Source organism: Sarcophilus harrisii, chromosome 3 (genome assembly GCF_902635505.1).
Source record: "Sarcophilus harrisii chromosome 3, mSarHar1.11, whole genome shotgun sequence".
Taxonomy (NCBI): domain Eukaryota; kingdom Metazoa; phylum Chordata; class Mammalia; order Dasyuromorphia; family Dasyuridae; genus Sarcophilus; species Sarcophilus harrisii.
In genome coordinates this window covers 450,692,465-450,711,052 of record NC_045428.1, presented here as the reverse complement: position 1 = coordinate 450,711,052, position 18,588 = coordinate 450,692,465, and the positions used below count along the sequence as shown (strand labels likewise).

The 18,588-nt window shown below is 36.8% G+C and overlaps 1 protein-coding gene across 3 annotated transcripts in view; it reads right to left on the bottom strand.

The window, feature by feature from the left end:
- The window catches only part of OPCML (opioid binding protein/cell adhesion molecule like), a 1,459,533-nt gene that overhangs the window by 110,313 nt on the left and 1,330,632 nt on the right, over positions 1-18,588 (bottom strand). For all 3 annotated transcript variants that reach the window (XM_031963694.1, XM_023499560.2, XM_003764418.3), the window contains one exon: positions 7,423-7,548. In XM_031963694.1, coding sequence (XP_031819554.1) covers positions 7,423-7,548 — 126 coding nt within the window. The remainder of the gene's footprint in view (positions 1-7,422; positions 7,549-18,588) is intronic.

Genomic DNA, 18,588 nt, shown 5'->3' with positions numbered 1-18,588 from the left:
ATCCTTTCCAGTTAGGTTGGGGAGGGGAGTAAAGGCTCACATTTGTTCATCTCTTTTGAAATATACATAGCACTTTTCTCACAACAACCTTATGTGCTAAAGAGTGCAAATATTATTTCTGATGAAGAAACTGAGACTGAGAAAGGTTATATGAAGGTAGAATAGAATTGTCTGGCTAGAATCTGCTGGATCTGGGCATTTGAATTCCTCTCTTGACTTTTTGTGTATCATTGCATTTGGAGTTACACAGTTTCTAAGCTGTATGAAATAAACAAAAGGAGATATCCTTTCCTATGCCATTGATTCTCTCCTTTTGAATAGAAAACAGCATTAATGAAGGAGACAAAAGAACAGGAAATAAGAAAATTAATGAAATAGATGACTTTTCTAGGTTAATCAGGGCATTGGGTCTATCTTTCTGGGTTTCTGGATTAGGTCAGTGCACTGAGTATATAATTAGTTAAGTTAGGTTGATTGTATTCAAATGTTGAATGCTGAGAGAGAGAGAAAGAGTGAGAGAGAGAGAGAGAGAGAGAGAGAGAGAGAGAGAGAGATTGAGATTTTCTCTCCTTCTGCTTATATAAAAGAACTTTAAACTCCCAAGGAGGAGATTCTGAGGAATTTATGACTCAATCAACTCGCCCAAAAGGAGCATAAATGGGATTAGTTTTAATATTGTTAAGTTGCAAAAATACAGGCATATGTGCATGCCAAAGCTAAAATGTACCCCAGCAAAGGGGGGGAACATATGGGTGCCCATATGGTGAAAAGCGCATTGCTAGACCTTCATACACTTCTCATTTACAACAAGAACCAAAGTTAGCGAACGTAAATTTGCTTTGCAAAAATGTGAGACGAACAGCTTGTTTGCCCATAACTGTTCTACTGAGCAAGATATGTATAACCTTGATTTCTCATCTGAGACACCTCTTTCTCACACTCTGGGGATTAATTAGTCTCTAAACAGGTCTTCAGATTAGGAACGAAGCTCCTTGCTGCCTCAGAGGGAAGACAAAGCAGAAGAAGTAGGACTGGATGATGAGGCAGGTCAATTATGAAACGATTCCTATTAGTGTCTCTGGCTCATACCTGGGACTGCTCATAAGAGAAATGAGGTTGGTAGGTCTCAGCAGGTTTCTTACTAATTGAAGCAGCTGATCGGCACTGCCTCCCAGCAGATAGGGGTGTCAATGTTGTTTCACACTCTAGCCAGTGTTGATTCTGGAATTATAAACTGGGAGGGGATGAGTGCAGAACCCGCCTCCTTTCAGGAAAGGAGGTATGGATTCAGGGAAAAAAAGGAAAGGAAAGTGAACAGCCAAGGCTTATAGTTGTATAGGCTATAGTTTCATGAGAACAGACATGGTCAAGTTCATTGATTAACCACCTCGGAATCAGCACAAAGCTTCATTTTTTTTTTTTTTTTTTTTTTGGTGAGCTACACACACATATGCACACATGCATATACTGATATTTACATTATATACATCATTCTTATTTTTGTTGTTGAAATGACTGAATTCAGTCATTTCAGTTGTGTCCAACTCCTTGTGACCCCATTTTGGGTTTTCTTGGCAAAGATACTAGAATGGTTTGCTTTTCCTTCTTCAGCATTCTTATTTTATCAGAGGTAAAAAAGAAGAAATGGGAACAAATCTGACAAGAGTGGGAGTAAGAGTCAGAAATAAAATGGGAGGAAACATTGTCTCCCTAAACCTTTGCAGATTCCATGAATTTAATAAGGTTCGCCTCATGTGAAATTTAGAGTTCCTTGAAGGTTGTGGGGTCCAAATTATGGCGAATTCACATAGAATCAAAGAATGTCAGAGTTGGAAGGGATATTACAGGATATCTTTCCAGTTTAATTTTATCATTTTACAAAGGGGAAACCAACCTAGAGATATGAAACACCTTGTCCATGGGAGTCTTGACTGGAAATCCATTGTTCTTTACATTATACACCAGTACATGTGGTACATACACAGAATTAAGTAGGGAGAAGAAATTCTCCCTTGACTTAAAGTACCAAATATACCTTGTTGGGATGAGTCATACAGCTATGGAGCCACTAAGACCTGAGCCATGGAAAGCTGCCGAGCAGGTCAATTTAGCCCAGAAAAGGCCCAGATTTCAAGAGATGACAAAGTGAGCATAAGAGGTTAGAAAAATGGCTGTTCTGAGTCAGAAGAATGGATATTCTGACCTAGTCTTCTGACTCTAATCGAAGAGTCAGATTTTGCTTCTCTGGAGATCATTCATCCTGTATTCAGTCAGTCCATCAATAAGTATTTATCAAATAACTCTCTGTCAGGTACTGCAGATTTATTTAGGTAGAAAATGGTCGAGTACCAAGAAGTAAACAAAAATAAGATTCTGTGCATCCAAAATAAATGTCAAAGTCCAGGTGGTACATTTAACTGATCTGATCACAAGAACTCTTTCCAAAAACTCACTCAGTTTATTCTTGAACTTTATCCTGGATCTGTGATTTAATTAGAATGAAGAAATTCCTTCTACCAAAGCAGACCTGAAATTTTTCTCTAACTTAGAATCTTAGAGAATTGCCTTGGACACTGATAGATGAAGACCTGTCCAGAGTCACAGAGACAGGATATATCCCAAAAAGGATTTGAATCCATGTCTTCCTAAGAACTACATTGGCAGGTTCTCTATCTACAACAACACAACTCCTCCACTTCTCTTACTCTTACATTGAAAATTTGGATGAAGCCAGGGGGCTTTCATCAGGGTGGCAGGTCCCTCCATTGCTGCAAATCATACCTTTTCCTCCCCCAGTATCTTTTCATCCTTTTCATCCATGTGACTCAAATAAATTTCTCCTACACATATTATTTTAGACAAAATTCTAACAAGTGTGGATGTGACTTCTTAGCCTTCAGAAAATTGGGAAGAAATGATGAGGGTTATCATAGGCAAAAACATTAACAACAGTAACAGCATGGAAACAAAATGAGGGGCAGGAGGGCAAAAAGCCTATATAACAATCCAAAATGCACATCAGCTCACAGAACCATTTAGTTCAGAAATAAACAGTTCTACCCACATCACAATCTCCTGTGTTAGAATTTATAATTTCCCAAGAGAAAGTAGACTCTCTGGGGTAAGAGTTACTTCACATTTGTTTTTATGTGCCCATTGCCTCTTACATGAAAATTCTCCTCCAAAGCCTTAATTTAATATGGAATTAACCCTGAGGTCTCATAGGATGTCATTAAAGGGATACTTGTAATACTGCGAATAATACTTTGCACATAGAAGGAGGGAATAAAGATTTATTAAGCACCTATTATGTGCTGAGTTTTTTACAACTATTACCTCATTTGATCCTCACAATATTCTTGGAAGGAAGGGGCAAATATCAACATTTTATAGTGGAGGAAACTGGGGCTAAGTTAAGAGGTTAAGTGACTTTCCCAGGATCACACATATAATAATAAATGGCTGATACAGTATTTGAATTTGGATCTTTTTGACTCTGGGACTAGCATTCTATCTACTAATTGCCTCTCCATAGTAAGTATTTAATCAAAATGCTGAATTTAATTTAATCTGGAAAGCTTACTTTAATAGAATAACTAATCCTCTGATGATGTTGGGTCAGTAAAAGACTTTAATGTAATTTTTAAAGTATATTAAAAAAAACAGCTAAAATATCAAAGACTCCTTATGACCAAGGAGCATAAAAATAAACTGGGGGTGGAGGTGGAGAATGATATTTAGCATGTAATTTTCCCCCTAGTTCTAAATTCTGTAGATTGATAATTCTCAATCTTTAATGATTTCTCAAACATCTGGATTTTCAAAGCATATCACTGTCAATCTGTCCAGATGTGCAGGAACCTTGCTGAACCAAGATACAACAGAGGAAGATGGAAAGACAACCAATCCTCTACAACAGCCTCTACTCTGTTCTTCATCCACCCCCATTTTCACACCTTTCTTCACACTACCCCATATGCCTGGAACAGATTCCCAATTAATTCTGGCCCGGCTCCTTCTCTCCTGTCCTTCAGAAGTGTTTGGGGGTGGGTAAGAGGGAAGTGTTGGAACCCACCTGTTCCACAAAGGGGCTCCAAACACAGTGGATCTCTGCCAATTTTTCTATCTTCTCTGTTATGGCATCTGCCCACACACTTCAGGGGAACATTCGTGGAAACAGCACCCTGTGATTTTGTGATTATTCCATTCTGGAGGTTGTTGTTTTTGTTCAGTCATTTCAGTTTTGTTCAATTCTCTGTGACCCCATTTGGGATTTTCTTGGCAAAGGCACTGGAGTGGTTTGTCCTTTCTTTCTCCAGCTCATTTTACAGATGAGAAAACTGAGTTAAATGGGATTAAATAACTTGCCCAGAGTCACATAACTAGTAAGTATCTGAGGCCAAATATGAACTCAGGTTCTAGTGACTCCAGTGCTATATCTACGGTACCACCTAGCTATACTCTCTATTAATATAAAGGATATTAAAGAGCCACTACTTTTTTTTTTTGAATGTGAATTCATGATTTTGTGAGGCTTATCCGCTGCCTTAGAAAAGGGAATATAATTGTTTACATCTAAACAACAAGGACACGGTAGAATGTTCATCTGGTTAGCATGTCAGCTGGAAAACTCTCAAATATTATTTACATAGCACTTTTCTTTAAGAAACTTAAAACACTTAATAATTATAACCCTGCAAACAAATCCTCTAGCATTTCACTGATGGGAAGGAGGCTTCTCACTGAATCTCCAGTCTGTGAGTTCCAAAGTAGATGAAAATATTTGCAAATGGTTTCCAGATCAAGTGGTCCTCAGCTGTTGCACCAAATTTATGGTAGGTTTCTTTAAAAGCTTTCAGCCACCTTTTCTAAAAGATGCATGTAACACCTGAGGATTCAGTGTCAAGATGAGAAAATCAAGCCCCCAAATAATGATATTTCTTTCAGAGAAGTTCCTAACCCTGAGAAGTGCCCCAACTGTCAAAGTAGCACTTGTCATGACAAGGAACAAATAAGTTGAGCATCTATTTTTTTCTTCATCTACAACCTGGGAAGCTTTGAGGATGCTAAACAAGGGATATACTCATAAAAAACAATCCTGGAACCCAAGAACAAGGAAGAAAGGGTTACAGCTGCCTTGTAACTTTTTTTAAAGTTTACAGTAACTCTGAAAAAGCCCCCAACAATGGGCAGTAGGCACACTCACCCCTGTTACAGTATTCACAGAATTTCTGGAAATAGATCTTTAGGTTTTTGTCAGCAGAATTCAGTGAAGCTATAGACACACTTGTCCACGGTGCTTACCCCTCCATTGTCAATCCTATTGGTATTTCAAAGGAAGTGTCATTTCAGTGTTGCAAGTCTTCTATGCTTAACTCACCAGAAAGTTGTTCTATAAACACTGTTTGATGTGGAGAAGTCTCACTAGCCCCTCTTCAGAAACCTTTCAAGCCCATTTTTCCCCCAGTAGAAGGAAAGAGCATTTCTCCCATTGCTGTAAAAAGACACAGGCAGCCACCCCACAGATCCAAATGGGAAGCTGCAAACGCTCCAGGTTCTAGTGCCTTTCAAACTTGGCAAACACGTTCTCTGCCTGAGTTGAATTTTTTAAATGTCATTGGGAGGGGGAAAAGACAATGAGAGATAGAGACAGGAAGGCAAGCAAAGCAAAGAGGGCCAAGGCTGCGAGAAAACAAAAGCTAGAAGCTCAGATATGCTCAGCCGTGGAGATTTGAGGGGAGCAAGAGCAGATTGAATTTAGGCTCTTCTGGCTTCCCTCACTGCCCTTCAGCTTCGGCACTGCAGCAGTAAGAACAATTAGGGGGCTAAAAGTCCCCTATTTTAAGTATAGAAGTCTTAACTATTGTAGCGTTATAAAAATAGTTTCTGTATACTTAACCAAAGTCAAGCTGTCTTTCAAAAGATCTCCAGGCTTAGAGGAATATGTATTTAGGATCAACAGAGTACATTCTGGGATTTCAAGCATTTATAAAGACATCTGACTTCACTAGATACATAGAAAATTGGCATGCTGTGTCTACATATATTTGTATATATTATGAGACCAAAACTCTCCTGTCTTTAGAGCAAATTCCCCCCAAGGCCTGTGACTCCATATGTTTGTGTGCACATACTATTTCTTGGGTTTGTACAAGGGTCGCGCTTTATATTGTCCCTTAGGCATACTTGAATATTCTTGATAATTTTCCCTTTATTATTAAACCACTGTGGATTTCAGTATTCTCAGCCCTTACTCACAGAAGGTCAAGGCACTTCATTTGGCATTATCTCACTCATCTCATACGATTTGCTCCAGAATGAGGTAGAAGCAAGCATTACTATGTGCATTTCACTCAGGAAGAAACAGGGATGGGAAGCTTAAGTGTTTTTCCCACTCACAAAGCCTGCCTAGGGTAGGAAGTGGGGCTCAGGGAAGGGAGGTCTGGAACAAGGGAAGCAATTTTCCTCATACAGAGTCCTCTTTGTATGTTGGTGTATCTATGTCTGTCTGTCTGTCTGTCTCAGTTCACAGTTTACTTACTAGTTTCATTTATATTATTTGCATTCTCTAGTGCCTAAAGGGAGACTGGTTTCCATTCTAATTGCTAGAATTAATCACACAGTCTAATTACAGTATAAAACTATCAAATGGCCTTGGGTCCTTTTTTTTTTTTTTTTTTTTTTCTTAATTCCCTGCTGATCTTGATAAGAAGTTAGATTTCCAAGGGGCAATGGGGATATGTCCTCATGCCAGGCTGGCTCCCCCTGTTACTTGGAAACAGTCCTGACAAATCTTCCCCTGCCAGCTCCTGGGTACACATTCCAGGTAGGAACAGATGTACTTGCCCATCACAGCCGCCCTAGCCCTCTAGAGATAAAACACTTGTCATTTCAAGCTTGTAGCAAAGATGACTCCAGGTAAATGGTCAGATTATTGAAGATCACAGATCTTTCTCCTCCTGGGTAAACAAGAACTCCAAAGCATATGGCCAAGCAGTTGCATGTGACCCCTAGTAGTCATTCTTATCATTCAGCAGCCTTCATCTCAAGATCCCAAATCACCAGTTCTCACAACCACCTGGAGAATATGCATTTTTCTCAAGGGAACAATTACTAGAGTGCATGTACACGTTTCTAATTTGGGAGGATCGGGGACTTGGGCAATCCCAACTTTACACACCAAACAAGTAAAAGAATTTCAGAAAGTTGTCTGTCTGAATCTCCTTATAATTCCACATGCCAATTATTGTGTGATAAGGATTTGATTCTATATAAAAACAAGGAATAATAACAAGACGTGTTTTCTTGGTCTAATCCTGAAGTTTCACTTTATATAGAAATGTGAACAAATATGAACACATATGGGGAGACCAAAGTGCCCCTTAATGTCTTCCTCTCCCATCCCAGGGGTGAACAGCTTACCCTTCACTGATAAGTGTCTCCATGTCACGGTGGGCTCCGGTCTGCCAATAGCAAGACACAGGAGGGTCACACTACTTCCCTCGTTCACAGTGATGTCTGAGGAGATGTTCATAATCTGAGGAGGAACTGAAAAAAGAGAGACAGGGTGAGCAAATGTTCCTGAGAATAACCCTTCAAAGACATAGAAGAAGAATGTGTCCAAGAAAAGTTTCATAGAACATTTTAAAAATTATACACTATAAGCTGGGTCTGGAATTGATAAGGAGAGGTTGGATTGTCTTGGATGATATCTATGAAACTGCAAAGTGTTTTCAATGATCCCAAAATGGTGTCTCTGCAAAAGCTTATCTCTTTAACACCAGTATTCTCCCAGTGATTTAACAGAGATATGAATCCTAGAACACCATGGTCTCATAAGAATTAAAATTGCAAATAATGAGTAAAATATGCATGTTGAAAAAAAGCAGTATATAGCATGTGGCCGATGGCCACTTGAAGGCATAGAGAATATTACTGATGCCTGTCATCAGTGGAGAAGAGGCAGCTAATTAAATAGTGAGAATGATGAACAGCTGAAATAACATATTGGTTTGCCAGTAACACTAAAAGAACAAGAGGAAAACCTCCAATATGTTGGGCAGACCTTTATGGAGATTTTATGGTAAAATACAGACAAGAAGCACATATGATGAGAAGGTATAGATGGATTTCAATCACTGTTGCTAGAGGAAGGACTTAAATAGACAAAACCACATTTTTTAAAGTACCAAGGGAAACATTTTTTTTTTTATTGTTACTATTAATTCTCCAGTGTAATACAATATGCCAAGAATAGGAAGGAATTCACTGAACATTTCCCTGTACCAAATTCCACTTCATGCAAGTCTTTCCATTGTGATTTATAGGCAAATACAAAGGAAATTTCATATGTGATCCCTGAATTTGAAAAGTTTACAATTTTAAAAGGACCCAAAACAAATTACATGGAAAACAGTCCTCAAAATATATAGATATAGATAGATTGTCTCTGTTTGAATGTCTCTCTCTGTGTGTGTCTCTCCATCCATAATTATATCCCTCTCCCTATCTGTCCGCCCTCTCTTTCTCCCTCTCCTTCTCCCCCTCTTCTTCCCTCCTTCCTTCCTCTCCCTTCCTCCCCTCTCCTTTTTCCCCCTCTCTCTGTCTTGCCTCATTAATGAAGTTTCCCCAAAATTTCTTCTATTTTTGGAAAGCACTGAACCAAGCTGGAAGCCACAACAGCTTTCCTCATCTGTAACATTTCAGATTTTTGTCACCAGCCCACCTCTATCCACTTTAACCCTGCCTTTCATTTTGCTCTGTGCTAAATGGTGGCAAAAATTTGGTGGAAGAGAGAGGCATCATGGTATGGTGGATAGGATAGGATTGCTGAACTTGATGTCAATAAAACCTGGGATTAAATTCCAGAAACTGACTTGCTTATGTATTTAACCTTAGTTAAATCATTTAAACTATTTGGGATTCTGTTCATCATCTATAAAAAGATGAGTTTGGACAAATTAACCTTTGAGATCGTCTAGTTCTAAATTTTTGACTGAATTCTAAGGAGAAATTATAGAGAAAAGGAGAGGAGAGCCTTTCCCCCACACATACCTCTAGCACTGCTCCTCCAATTCCCCTATGTCACTGCTCCCCATTTCTGTCTGGAAAGTATTTCCATATTTCTGCATTTTCCATATGTTCCTCACAGTTCTTATTTTCTGTCTCAGCTTCCTACCCTCATTTCCACTAATTTATACAGAGGTACTCACCACATAACTCTCCACACATACTCCTTACTTTTTATCACACAGATATTAACAATCTCTTACATGGTCACAATCAGTGTGGAAGGACTAAGGTAGTCCCAATTCCATTGTTTTATAGGTGGTAGAGATGAAATAGGGATGTAGGGGTGGGGGAGCATTGTTTCTGAGGTCAGGGATGGGAACAGAGAGAAGTACCTGTCTAGCATGCTAATTTGGAATTCTGAACCCATTTTTACAAATAGAGACAATAGTATAAACAATGGCTAGATACTGTAGAATTTATCAAGAACCTCATTGTAAGTTTTAGAGACTGATCTTAGAACATATTTAATTCCAACAAATATTATTAACAGTTTTTATGCAGAGCACTATCCTAGGAAATGGGGTAGATTCATACATGGACCATCTTCCCTCATGGACCTCACCATATAATAGGATGTATGTAGAGATAATTATAATACAAAATCATACATAAGAGAGTTGAATGGTATATGATGTATTGGAAGGAACCATGGATTTGATATATTAGGATGTGCCTTTGAATCTATATCATGCTGATAATTATTTATATGATCTTGTGCAAATTACTTAATATTTCTAATTCTCAGTTTTTTATATATAAAATGAGGGGGGGGTTGGACTTGACCCCTCAATCTATGATCCTTTGAAAAGGAAAGAGCTAGTTAGTTCATTAGGTTCATTATCAATTGGAGAACTAGAGTGAGGTGAGGATCCTGGAAGCTCCTTGAAAAAGGTAATATTTGTACTGGGATTTAAAGGATACAGTAGAATTTATTCTCATTCTCTCTCTCTCTCTCTCTCTCTCTCTCTCTCTCTCTCTCTCTCCTCTCTCTCTTTCTGTATGTGTGTATGTAGAGAAATTCCAGGAATAGGGAATAGCATGAGCAAAGGATTAGAGATGACAGAATATGTGTGAGATGATTTTTAGTGAGGAAGACCCACAATTTGGTTCATATTGAAGTCAGTTAAGGAGAGTTGTGTGAAGAAAAAAAAGGATTTGATCCCATGACAACCCTGGATTTTCCAATAAAAGAAAAGATGCAACTGGTACTTCATTCCAAAAGAGAATGCTGTCTTGGCGTGGGAGTCATGTAAGCAGAATCATCCTGCAGGTGCCTAACATTTCCCTCTTTGGTCTTTCTGCCCTTCCAAAAACTCTCAACTTCTCTAGTATATGGAACAGATGCAGCTGATCCTTTCTTATTGCTCCCATTTTGCCCGTCTGATTTACAGGTCTAGTGAACTTAAAACTTGAGGCGACACTGTTAGAACTCAAGAGTAGAATTTATTTGATTTTCTCTCTTGGATCAGTACTATATCCATTTCAACCCTCTCTTCTGCCCCCTCCCCAGGAGCAGTGTTATCCCCTCCTATTTTTGCCCTCAAATACCTGGCAGGTGTCTGCCCAATCATCCTCAGAATCATAAAACTGGAAATATTCCCAGATTCTGGAGGATCTTGAAAAACAGATATAAAATCACATGACCTTTCCCCCCAAAAAAACAATAGGAAATCATTGAAAGATTTTTGACTAGCAGAGTGAAATGCTTAAGGTACGCACAAAGAAAAGTGTAGCAACAAAATGAAGGATGGTTTCAAGGAAGGAGGGAATTGATGAGGGAAAAGTTCTTGAAGAAAGCACTTGTGAAAGTCCAGTGGGTGGGTGAGTGGGTGTTGGGGGGAGAGGGGTATTATTGAGTGACTGTCCTAACATAGTCACAAGGGGAATAGAGGAGGAAATATATTTGAGAGATATTGTAGAGATGGAATCAATAGGACTTGGCATATGATTTGAAATGACAGGCAAAGGAGAGAGAAGAGTAAAAGATAGCACTGAAGCTTTTAATAAGGGAAAGTGGATAAATGGCAGGGACACTAACAAAAGAGTGAAGTCATAGGAAGGAGGAGGTTTTGGGGGAAAAGCAATGGACTCAGATTTTCAGAGTAGCCATTTACGAATCTTCTTTTAGAATGCAATGTATTTATGCCTATATTAGTAATTAAAAATTAATATAATGGAAACCATATCCCTAAATGAGGACATGTTCAGAATTATTGAACCAGGTAGGAAAGCCTCATGAGGATGAGTTTTGAAGGGGGAGACATGACTAGACTTTCTCCTTTTGGAGTCATTTTGATATTATGCCAACATGCTGCAAAGGGCTGGCTAATAATACCAGAGTGAGAGGGTCTTGGCAATCATTTGTTTGGCAGTAAATAGTAACTATTTGTTAAATGCCTACTATGTATCAGGACTGTGCTAAGGACTGGGATACAAAGAAAGGCAAAAGACAGTTCCTGTTCTCAATGAACAGCCTAAAGGAAGAGACAACAAAAAACAACTATGTATAAACAAAAAACACATATGCAGGGTAATTTAGAAATAAGAAAGAAAAAGCATTAGAATTAAGGAGAAATGAAAAGTCTTTTTGTAGAAGATGGGATTTTAAACTATGAGTTAAAGGAATCTAGCGACTTTAGGAGACAGAGATGAGATGACATGGGAGAATATTACAGGAATAGAGAACAGCAGGTGAAAATGCCCTAATGTGAGAAATATAGTTTCTTGTTGTAGGAAAAGGAAGTAGAAGAAAAGGGAGTACATATGAGAGATGAGATAGATTGAAAATAAAATTGATAGGCAATGGGAATAAATCAGTCATGGGATGAGGCAGAAGACTCTAAGAAAGAAAGAGAAAGAGTAAGGAGTAGAAAAAGGTTGTAAGCCTACGTTGCCAGGAGGATGGTGGTACCCTTAACTATACTATGGAAGTTAGGAAGACTCAAAGGTTTAGGGGCATAATGATGAGTTCATTTTTGGATTTATTGAGTTTAAGATATCTATGGAACATCTGGTTTGAATTGTTTAATAGGCATTTGGAGATGAGAGACTGGAGGTCAACACAGAGGTTAAGGTTGGATAAATGGATGAAAGAATCATCAACACAGAATTGATAATTGAATTCTTGAGAGCTAAAGAGATTACCAAGTAAAATAATGTAGAGGAAAAAAATAAGAAGACCTAAAATAGAGCTTGTAAGATATCTATGAAAAAGGCAGAGAGAGAAGGAAGGAAGATACATTTGTATAGTGCCTACTATGTTCCAGGCATTGTGTTAAGTGGTTTTATAAATATCATCTCATTTGAATTTAAGGTAGGTAAAATTCTTACCCCCATTTTACAACTGAAGAAACTGAGGCAACTAGAAGCTAAGTGGGGCAGGATTTGAATTCCAGGTTTTTGGATCCAGCACACTATGCACTGTATCACCAGTTGCTCCACTCACGGTTAGTAAGCATGGGTTGGATGGAGATCTGACAAAAGGTATTGAGAAGGAGCAGTCAGATAGACAAAAGAAGAATCAGAAGAGAGTGGAGTCATAAAAATTTAGAGAGGAGAGTATCAAGAAGAAGATGGTGACTGACAATGTAAAAGGCTGCAGAGAAGTCAAGATGGATCCCTAAGAAAAGGCCATTAGATTTGGCAGTTTAGAGACTGCTAATAACTCTGGAGAAAACAGTTTGGTTGAATGATGATATTGGCAACCAGCTGTGGAAAGTTAAGGACACAGAAAGAGAAAAAAAAGTGAAGGTATATATTGTAGATGGACTTCCTAGGAATTTCACCACGAAAAGGAGGAAAACAAAAGATGTTTGAATTGATATTTGGTGTGGGGAGGGGGAAGAAGGAAAATATTCAGATGAAACTGTCAATTTGTGCATGACTAATAACCTCTCAAAAACCTGGGGACCCTCTGGGGACTGATCTGCATTGGAGAGACTGGCTGTTTCTAACACAGATCAGTCCCAGTCACTTCCCTATTTATTACTGTTTACCACCATTACCACCAACTACCACCTCAAAATGGAGAAGTCCAGGTATGATATAGAAAAAAGAACAAAGAAGCAAACGTGTATAGTAATTCAAAGAAACAACATGGAAGAGAACTAATAATGTTACTTGCAACCTATGGTGTTTTTATGACAACCTACAGAACATGGATAACAAAATGAACCTGATATTCTAACACAAGGAAGTAAACTAAATACACTGTTTAGGAGATGTAAGACTTATGACAGAAAAAAAAAAAAAACAACTTTAAGGGTGTATCTTAATTGACATAACATCAAAAACATCACCGATAATTACAGGGGTAGTTTTCTGAATTGAGGGACATAGTGAGCTGAACAATGGTTCAGGTTCCCACCACCTTTTAAATAGCAATTATGCTTATTTTGGTTATATTTTAGTGGAGAGCAGGTTATTTTCCCACATTTTATTTCACTTTTTTCTTTTAAGTTTAAGAACCTTATGAATGTTCTATGATTTTTTTTTTTTAGATTGTAGTATTTTTAAGCCAATTTTTGAAGTCTTAAAGTTGAAGAGGCATTGGCAGTGTATACTCCTGAAGAAGAAAAAAGGATAAAACAGCATATAAAGACTCAACTGGGGATACTCATCTCAGAGGAGAAAGAACTTAAGTGTGTGTAATCTGTCATTAAGACATGAGGGTCTATCAGAGAAACTAAATATAATGATAATATAATTTTTAAGATCTGATTTTTTTCTATAGGCAGAAATCCCATAATGGAAGCTTTCTTCACAAATGCAGATCATCAACTGGTCTACAACTTAAGGATTTGAACAGGGGTACTGAGCAGTTAATGACTTATACTCATGGCCCCAGTACTAGTGTGCATCTGAGGTGGAAGTGGATTTCAAGGCTTTCTGATTCAGAATTTTTTTCATTGTATCAAAGTGATCTCGGTGGTCATCCACCCATCCTCTTGGTTTTTCTCTCTGGAATCAAACAGAATGACTGTAGTCTCTCATCCATATGGCAGACTTGTAAGCAGCTATCATATCTCTTCTGAATTTTCTCTATTCAAGCAAAACATGTCTAGTTCTATGGTATACAATTTTTATCTTTAAATGACATAAACCCAAAGGCCTTTATCATACTGGTTGTCCTCCTATGAACAATCTCCAGTTTATTATTATCCTTCTTAATTCGTGGTGTACAGAAGTGAATAGAATACAATTATATAAGGTGTGATGACAGCAGAACACAGTGGGAAGCTATGTCCTTCTTAAAGTGGGCCAAGATTGAATTAACTTTATTACCTGGAACATTACATTGCTGACTCATATAGACTCCAATGCTAATTCTCTCTGTCACATCTGTAAAGTGCTTTAAAAAAGATTTTATATGGTTCTAATGACAAGAACTAAGGTCAATAGATAAAATTCATTAAAGAATAGATTTCAGTTTGAATAATGGAGGACTTCCTATGAAAAGCGTGTGAAAATGAAATGAGCTTTTTTCTTTGATAGAGTTCTTCACACTACTGAAGATGTTCAAAGGCTCAGTGTTCATGTGTTAGGAATGTTATAATGAAGATTCACAAATCAGAGGATAGACTAGATAAATTTTAAAGTTTCTTCAAAATCTGAGATTCAAAGATCTAATAGCATAGAAACATCATCTGTCAAATGTTTGTTGTTCAGTATGTGTTTGTTGTTCAGTGGTTTTTCAATTGTGTTTGAGTCTTCATGACATCATGGAATTTTCTTGGCAAAATATTGGAACTGTTCACCATTTCCTTCTCCAGTGCTTTTTACAGATAAGGAAACTGAGGCAAACAGGGTTAAGTGACTTGCCCAGTTCTGAGGTCAAATTGAACTAAAAAAGATGACTGTTTTTGACCTTGGGACTGGAAATTTATTTACTGTAACTTTTAGTTGCTCTATGAATATATAAATCAATGATAAAAAACACAAAGACATGGAGAGCATCTGGGTAAAAATAAAAGAGAGATAAACAGAAATTACACTATTAAGGAAAAATAGAATAAAAAAAGCTCAGTCATATGCAGGATGTGGATGATGTCTTCCTAACAGAAATGATAACATGGACAAAGATGTACTTGTGATTTTATCAGCTGATAAAATCTCATCATATTAAAGTCAGATGTCTGATAAATTCTAGATCTTATTAATTTCAATTTTATAACTTAAAATGATGGAGGAAAAGGAGAAACCTACTATCATATGTCTAATATTAATTTATGACCTTTTGTCCAGAATTAATCATGTCTTCCTTAAATTTCTCAGGTTGAATGTGTCCTCTCCAATCTTCTAAATTATTTTATTCAATTCATTTGAGTAAGCATTTTTTTTATTGTTAATATTTTTGATTTGGAAAAACCAAACAAACACTGGGCTTAGAGTAAGGAAAACCTAAATCCAAATACAGACTCAGATGCCTACTAGCTGTGTGACCCTGATCAAATTACTTAATATAGTCTCAGTCTTCTTATTTGTAATGATGGGGATAATATTATCACCTATAATAGAGTTATGATGATCAAATAAGATAATATGAAAAGTACTATGCAAAGCCTAAAATGCTATAAAATACTCTCTATTATTATTAAATCTCTATTAATAACTAAATTAAAATTATTAAATTATTAAATATTATTATTATTAAAAATACTTTTTGCCTTGGAAAATTAGAAGATGGATACAAGTCAACACTAATTCTGATTTGCAGTATTTCTTAGAGAAGTTAAACTCATGTAAATGAGTGCAAGCTTAGTTAACCCAAATATCTAGATGGTCCCAGATACCATACCACATCTCACCTTCACTTCTTATCCAGTTGTCTGCCTACACCACTTTTGTATTTCTTTTCACCTGGACCATCCATATCAACACACAGCATTGAGAATCCATGGCCCCAATTCATGGAAAGGTAACTCCTTATCTTTGAAACATCTTCAGAAGGACCTCAATGTTTTGACTGGTGAATGAATGGGCATAGACTTACTTAGCCCATTATATTTATCTGGCTCCAGATTTATGCATATTTATTCCATTTCTACCACCTATTCAGACCATATTTCTATTTGTCTATTTTCCCTTTCCTTCTCCCTTGATTTCCAAGAGTCCCTGCTCTATGAACAGTTAACAAAGTAATAATACCATTACTTCTGGAAATGATGTGGATCAAGTCACCATTCCTGAGATCACTTAGGTCAACAGTGCCTTCCCTAGCCACCACTTCTATATATGTATTATAATAAACATTCTTGAGCATAAGGACTACATTGTATTTGTGTGAATTTGTGAAGAATACCTTGCACAAAGTAATTGCTTAAAAATTTTTTTTCCACTAAATTGTTTATTCATATAAAACAAGTAGGTCAAGGAGTTCACAACTTAGTCAATGGGTGATCTCCTTGCCAAGTGAAAATATATAGTAGCCAATGAAAATACTGACAGAGCACATGTTTATTTGAAATGTATATTAGAGAAGAATGACAAAAGACTATAGTCAATCAGTTGCCAAGTCTTGTTGATTCTATCTCCACTGACATCTCTTACATCTGTCTCCTTTTCACTAACGTGGCTACCAGTCTATTTAAGTTCTTTATTTGTTATCTACCACTACAGTGACCTTGCAATTCATTTGTTTGCCTTCAAACTCTCCTTTCTAAAATTTAATCCTCACAAAGTTACCAAGTTGTTAGGCTAAAAATCATGTTTGACTATATCGTTCTGCCAAAAAGAAAGCAACAACTCTTTTACTGTCTCTAGAAGTTATGAAATGTTCTGTTTATCACTTAAAACCTATAACAATTTGGTTCTAATGTATTTTCAGAATCATTTTCTCTTATTCTGATTCACAGTCATATTGACCTATTTATGGTTGTCCTTACATGACATTAATTTCCCACTTTGGTACCTTTAGTACATACTATTCCCAATCCCTGAAGTACACTCCATTCTAATTCATGCCTTGTAGGATCCTTAGTGTCTTTCAAGACTCAGTTAAAGTACCACCTTCTACAAGAACTCATTCCTGTTTCCCCTAATTGTTAATGCCATTACTCAGAAATTAATTTGTATTTGGGTCTTTTGCAGGGAAAAGGAAATGGAACATAAAAGGAAATTGGGAAAAGCTGTTGGAATGGACCAAACTCAGGAGAAATCTGTGCGGAGGTGAGAGTTTTAAAAATACTTGGGGATCTATTTGCAAAATATTTCAAAAAGAGGAAAACTCTAAAAGAATGAAATGGGTCACAGATTGTATCATACCATCTCCTGGCCCTACTCCCAGTCCTTCAAAAGCAAAAATAGGCAAACTAAAATCTTAATTCTTCTTACCATCTGTGTGACACTGGCCAATTACTTAAAGTCCCTCATTCTTGTTTTCCTCATCTAAAATATTAAGAAAATTGAATTCAATCTAATATTCTTTTGGATCTAAATCTGCAATCAAAAAAATTTCAGCCAAATATTAATCCACATTTTTTTCTTTATTGTCTTTATAATATTCTGGAAAGTGATTCAGGCCCACATCAAATCTGTAATTTATGAAGAGAAGATAGGTAAGCTTTTGCAGATGATTGGTTATTATATGATGGAATTTATTTTTATTTATACAACTAATAGGAAAGAATATTATAAAATCTGAGATTGTTTATTTCTTATATATTTGTGTCTCTCCATTATAAAAAAAGCATTTGAATAGTTAGTATAAAATATAGCTTTGACAGTTTGCTTTTAATGAAGTATCTTTCATGTGTATATTATGATTCTGTGATAAATATAATCATAGAATTATCTTAGTTTAGTGTCCTCCTGAGTATGATATCAAACCAATTATTAAAAAATGAGAGCTACACTCACTAAGGGCAAAAGGCATTCCTCTGTCTTATTGAAGTTCTGAATCAAATTCGTTTATGTCAGATGATAAGATTCTTTGTCCCAAGTTTCTGAGGAAACAGTGTAGACAGCATTGTATAGTCTATTTGTGAGATCTATTCTCACAAAATAGTGAATTCCACAGGAAAACAATGTATGAAGCTTGCCTATTGCACAGATCATGAATTGATGTTCAACTCACTGAATTACATGTGCATCCTAATAGGGCAGCTACTGAAGAGGAACTGAGCTAGACCTAAAAATTAAAAAGAGTTAGAGGGAATATTTCAAATTGTATTACAATTCTATGATCCCTTCTTCTTCTTCCCTCTCACAAGTTCATCTTTTTAAAAGCACCAAAATTCTCCTAATGATGCTATACATAATGGAAAATCATGAACAAATGAAAACACAGTTGACACTGAGATACATAGCGGAATGCTGCCAAAGATAACGCACAGAGGAAGTTTCATTTAAATGTCATTAAGAGAATGTATCCTTGGAAAAATGGTTGGCTATTCATGTAGAAATGCACAGGATAACATAGAAAAGCTAAACTTTTTTTCTGGTGTCCAAAAGGTGTTTAAGAACCTGAAGGAAGGCTTCAAATGCATTTATACATACTATATTTGAAGGGAATTCTGA